The 6,209-nt window shown below is 40.2% G+C and overlaps 1 protein-coding gene across 1 annotated transcript; it reads left to right on the top strand.

Moving 5' to 3' along the window:
* Positions 1–1,938: 1,938 nt before the first annotated feature.
* ino80c (INO80 complex subunit C) lies at positions 1,939–5,116 on the top strand. Its single transcript, XM_080039519.1, has 5 exons — positions 1,939–2,219; positions 2,713–2,838; positions 2,941–3,052; positions 3,770–3,837; positions 3,932–5,116. Exons 1-5 carry the CDS (start codon positions 2,016–2,018, stop codon positions 4,061–4,063), a joined length of 642 nt encoding a protein of 213 aa, XP_079895645.1. The 5' UTR covers positions 1,939–2,015; the 3' UTR covers positions 4,064–5,116.
* The last annotated feature ends 1,093 nt before the right edge of the window (positions 5,117–6,209 follow it).

The raw sequence follows: 6,209 nt of genomic DNA, 5'->3' as shown, positions 1-6,209 counted from the left end.
AGCAAATAATTACAAGATGCAGGAAATAGGCTACACAATAGAGAGAATAAACATAATGGAGGGGGGGGGGGAGAATAGCAGGGTTAACGGGACTGAACTTTGGGGAATATGGACAAGTCAAATAAAAGATAAAAGATTTTCTAATGACAAGAATCTGAACAGTTTAACATTGTAGGAGTGTATACCAGGGATGGAAATTAACTTTTTTGCCTACCAGCCACTGTGGCAGGTAGATTTAAAAATCTACCAGCCACTCATCTTTTTTACCAGCCACTTTTTATACGCAATATCTTTTTTAATATATGCGTTAATGTTAAACAAAACAATAGTAAGAATAGCTAATGAAAGTGTTTTTCATACAAATGTTTTCCATCAGAAGTCATTTGTACTGTAAGTAGGTGCTACCAAGGAACTGAGTTGCAAATTAAATGGTACACTCTTACTATATATGATACACAATACACGCCATCTTTATTTCAAAACATTGTATAATTGAACTCCATATATACTCTGGGTTCAATGCAACTTTTTTTCCCAACTGGCCCGCTTGGCCAATAGATCCGAGTTTTACTGGCCCCTTGTATATTTTCACTGGCCCTGCAGACACCTTTTTTTCATCATTTAGTCAATAATTATAATACAGTATTGAAGTTACCTTTAGATTTCTTTTTTCTTTTTAGTTAATGATATGAAATGTTGATATTGTTTATCACTTTCTCCATATGCATTAGGGATGTGAATGTGTCGACACATTGACCGGTTTTCCACTTGCGCTCAAGTCGAATTTAAAAATAGAAATCTGAAAATCAGGGAGTTATGCCGTTTTATTAATGGGAGATGTCACCGTGTCACGTCTGGTCGTGAGCGCGCTGCAGGAGCGTCACTTCTGCAAGGTGCGTGCATGAAGTAATCAGCTACACATAAGAGTCCGGTGTGGGACCATTTTTTCACTGTTGATAAAAAACAGTGCAGTGCAAAAGATGCAGCATACTGTTAAACGCTCGTCTGAGACTATGACGTTAAATCATCTAGAAACACACGATGCCTTCGTCCGAGCAAAGCAGCGTTTCACCGTGAGATCACTAGTGAGTGCGCGAGCCACCGCACGGGGAAGAACTCTGTGGTTTGAGGCTCAAATAATAACCGGGGATATTCTCCCCGTTAGCGATATCGATGGGAAAGGCTTCCCTGTTTGTATGCGATCTGATTGTATGTCTCGAGCCTTAAATACAAAGCCATGTCGGCAAACTGACTGCGCGACTCAAGGGACTGTATGTGAGCCGAATCCCTCCGTTAGTTTCTGTTTCAGCCGACACAATTAAAATCACCTCTAAGCACGGACAGCGTTTAAATAAAGCATCTCATTTGTATTACCATTAGGGCTTTGATGCAAATACTGTAACAACGGCGGCAGCTCTGCTGCTTAAAGGAAAAGCGCAGTTTTCACTTTATTTTCAGCACCTCAACCTCTGCTGTGGGAAGAAAAAAAGGGGGCAAAGTAAGTCGATTGATTTGTCGACTTATGCCTCCACACGTTAACTCGCAGATAGTATTTCCTAGCGGAGCGGATCGCGCCGTAGTTCAGTTCGACTAGAAAGGCAAAAAGAAACTTGAACTGTGTAGCGCCCTGTCATCATGTTCATGACGAATGTATTAAATATGCAAATTAGATCGGACCTGACTGGAAAGTATTACCCGACACAGTGGCGGGTGAAGTGACACAATTTACACGCCAGCACGCAAATCTACCCGCATTTGGCGTGTGGCGGGTGTTAATTTCCATCCCTGGTGTATACTAATAGCTGTAGGTTGGTCTGGATGAGCGAGACTATTGTAGGAGTTAAATAGCTCCAGGAGGTGGCAGTAGTGCGACAGTAAGGATGCAAGCGGCAGGAAATCCGTAGAAGAAGAATCTATGTTTACAGAGTGGTGCTGGACCGCAGACGGCTAATGCTACGTGTAGAGAGGTAAAGCGGCTTTTATATCGTTTATAATAACCACTTTGTTTACCACAAATGGCGTCTCAGATAGGCCTACCCATCACCATTCGAGCCCAGCCGTCAGCCGTAAGCCCTACTGCGGCTGTGCGGGGGAAGAAACGTCCCGGTAGTCCGGCGGTTTGTCCCGCTCCACAGCAGCCCACAGGGAACAGCAGCAGCAACAACAAGAAGAAGAAAGGACATGTGACAGCCACACCAACACCAACACCACCGACACAGGTGATCTACCGCTGTCTTACTAGGCTATATATTAAACATTCAAACTTTATTTCAGATATGTGCTGCTATGCTTTGTTAAAATAACTGTATTGTTATTGGTTGTTACTGTCTGGATACACACATAGATGCATGGAGAAGCTGCCAGTAGAATAAAGCCTACAATCAGGGATTGGGTTTGTTGTGAATGCAAGGAAATATGCGATGCAAGGACGCAAGTGTAGTGTGTCAAATATCAATACAACTATTCGATTTACTGATTTTTTTTTTCAGACTCAAAAAGCTAAAATAAGCAGTAGGCCACCTTCATCACAAACAGAGACACAGTGTACAAGACAAATGAACATGTGATTCATTGTCCTTATGAACATCCTCTAACTATAAGGGCTGATAATAGCTTTACTCATGATTGCTTATATATGCCTACAGTACAGTATGTGAGTCTTTATCATGATGTATGATGCATGATGTGAGTTGTCTTTTCATGTCTCATCAGATAACAGCCGTGGAATCAGTGGCTGAGGTGAAGCAGGCGATGGTGGGAACAGTGGAGGGCGATCCCACCGTCACCACCACAGAGTCCACAGCAAAGCCTCCACCGTTCAGAGACCCCGCATTCATGGTGACTGTCTGACTGTGTCCATCTGAGTTCATTTTGTTTCTCTGTTTTCTGTTGCTTTATTAACCTCAATGACCTTTGTTCTCTTTCTCTCCCGTCCTGCAGCATTCAGGGATTGGTGGAGCAGCAGCAGGTAAAAAGAACAGGACCTGGAAGAATCTTAAACAGATTCTTGCCATGGAGCGGACTTTACCCTGGAAGCTCGATGATCCCAACTGTGAGTTCAGTTTTACGCATCTTAAATTTGACCTGGTAAAACAATTGGGCCTTATTTTTAAAGGTGCACCATGCAGTTCCACAGGCGGTTTAGTTAGTTTACTGAACATGTTTTCTTTAAATGGAATTCTAAGTTTAAAAAAAATTCTATCATCTAAATAAATAAATAAATGCAATATTATTTTGAGGAACCATATGTTTCTAAACCAAACTGGGCCCTGCTGCTGTAAACAACAACAACAGTGAAACAGTAACTTTTCAGTAAAGCTTTCTTACTTTTATATTGTTTATTCAGTTATGAGAATATCTATAAAATGTTCACTTCTCTGACTCATCCAAAGTTACATAGTGCACCTTTTAATATTCAAAATGCTGCCACATGTTTGCTAATAGTAATGCAGAACACTGCCTAGGACATGGATTTTTTTTTTTACTAAATGTTTAAGGTGTGCGATTGTCATTATCTCACTAACATATCAAATTGTATCATTCAAGACTCTTAACACTTTTAATTTGTCCAAAAGTGCTGTAATGTTTTGGGCAAAAAAAAGGCTTTGACAGTCTCACCCTAAACTTTCTCTTTTCTATTCTTTACAGTATTTATATGTCAAAGCTGTGTACTCATTTTATTATAAAGTGCAGTGATAGTCAGTGTCATTTTTAGAATAAATGCCCATAATGGAACTGTTTTAATCAGTTAGTTCAACACCATTCACAGACTACAGCATTGATGCTCTTCCCTCCTTGAAGCCAACCAAGAAATACTCTGACATCTCTGGACTCCCTGTAAGTCATCACTTTGCTACAATTCTCATTGAACAACCATTCATTCTTGTATAATAAAGCACATATTGAATACTGTTACCATGTCTGTTCTCAGGCAAACTACACAGACCCCCAGACAAAGCTACGCTTCACATCCACTGAGGAGTTCTCCTATATCCGCCTCCTCCCCACGGATGTTGTGACTGGCTACCTGGCCCTGCGAAAGGCAACATACATTGTACCCTGAGCAGCTGAGGTGGACTTGGAATCTGAAATGGGTTTGAACCCAGAACTGAACTCGTGTCAGGGTAGGAAGCAGCCAGGAAACTCTTGAGAGCAAAGGCTGCTTGCTGAAAGGAGAACTGCTGGAGCTCACAGGCTGGCCAAAGAGATACTTTTCCTCTGCTGTTTTTACAAAGGCAAATGATGTCTTGTCATTTGGTACAATTTGACAAAATACATCAAACAAATGTGAAAATTATTTTCTTTTCCTGCTCAGAAAATATGCCCTGTGTTCCAATACCCATATTTTCAGCTATTTTGTATGGTAGAACTAAGTTTTAGGATGTCCCAATTCTTGTGGTCAGATTTAGTATGTTTAAACATACCCGGAGGTCTACTACATCCGGCCGATATTTTTAGTGTTGAAATCAGCGGGCGATTCTGACCCACAATCACAGGAAGTGATGTCACATCGAAGGAGCCTCCGTATGAAAACAACCAGGGATGCGACTGATATAAAAGCAAGAGGCAAGATCAAGGCGCAATGTCATGATGAAATAAATAAGTAAAAGTATGTCCCAATTTTATGCCTACTGCATGCTAACTAGATAATTTTTATGGTCAGATGTAGTATGTAGAATAGAAAAAATAAAGGGTATGCGATTTGGAACGCAGGGTAAGTTTTTGCTCATTCTATTTCTTACAGATGGGACGATATGTTAAATTTCCAATTAATGTTATAAAGTTCAGTCAGATATGCTTTATTCCTTAAGCAGACAGAGAGTGTTTATTAGTTAATTCAAATGTCAACAATAAGATATTCTTTGGTTAATTTGTCAAAAATACATTTGCCAGTATTTGTGATGAAGTTTCCAATAAACCTTGGGCCAAGTTTGGGAGATTGACATGGATTTTCACTTGCTGAATTCATATTTGTTTTTCTCAGGTACTGAATACAAGCAGTAATGGCTAGGATGCTGTGGTAAAACATCTGTTTGACGCGGTGTAAATTCAGTTAGGCTGTGGACGATAATGTTGCAAAGCTGCTTGAAGGTCTTTTTCAAAAGGAGCCCATTAAAACTATCTACATTTCATTTTGTGTTAAAGGTTTGATTTTAGCCTGTCTCTTTTTAAACTTTAAGCCATATAATATGCTTATTTGTATAAAAATAATTTGTTCTCAGTTGTCCACACCTGCAACTACACTTGGATCGTCAGTCATGTGCTATAGCCTGCATGTAATAATAAGTAAGCTATATGCAAATATAGCGGGGCCAAGCAGTCACCAAGCAGGCCTAATTTCACGTGTCATCTGTAAATGTAAGATTGGTTCCACATGCTTCGAATTCCACAGCTGAAGATGTGTCATTAATCACGCATGGCATGGCAGCCATCCAGTATCATTTTCCACACTATATTTTACGCAAATTTTCACAAACCTGATAAACGAGGACTGATGCTCATGCGCTCGTGCAAAATGATCCCTTTTATGCAGAAAGGAGCTGTAACCTTTACAAGCTGCACTGCTCAGTCCACTGAGTTATGACACTAATATAACATTCCTTTCTGATGATTTCTATTAACAGCAAATTACACATTTCCCAGTTCACTGTTCAGCTATTTGTGTTTGGGGCCTTAATAAATAGTTGATCTGAGTAATGAGTACAGTCTGTTTAACCAAAGTTATACAGTATATTGTGCACTGTGCAGTACATTGTGTCATAAAAACTTTTGTTGTCCAAAGCTATTAAAAACACAGAAATGACTAACATTGTAACACTGGGTAGGTGATGAGTTCCAGATATACACATTATCTTTAGACCAGTCTTGCTAAAGCTTGAGTGTTACTTTTCTTAGCTGCAGTCTTGAAGGTAGTATTGTATATCTATGAGAGTAAGATCAGCATTACCATTCCTGCAGTGGCATCAAAAACTCAACATAGTGATTAATGAAGAGTGCCCAGGCTTTCTGCTACTCAAGCACACAACCCCACTGGAGAGCGTCTGCCAGCATGTGTGTGTGTCTCTGTGTGTGTGTCCGTCCGTGTGTGTTCTTTTATGTATTGGGTCATGTTTGTTGGGTGGTCATCTAAGAAAGTGTACTGTGGTGGTGTCAGTTTATCTGTGTTAAGGACTTTATTAAAAGTCAGGATCAGGTCCAATTTATGGAAT

This window comes from Ammodytes marinus (assembly GCF_949987685.1).
Source record: "Ammodytes marinus genome assembly, chromosome: 13".
NCBI classification, from domain to species: Eukaryota; Metazoa; Chordata; class Actinopteri; order Uranoscopiformes; family Ammodytidae; genus Ammodytes; species Ammodytes marinus.
This window is presented reverse-complemented; position numbering and strand designations above follow the sequence as displayed.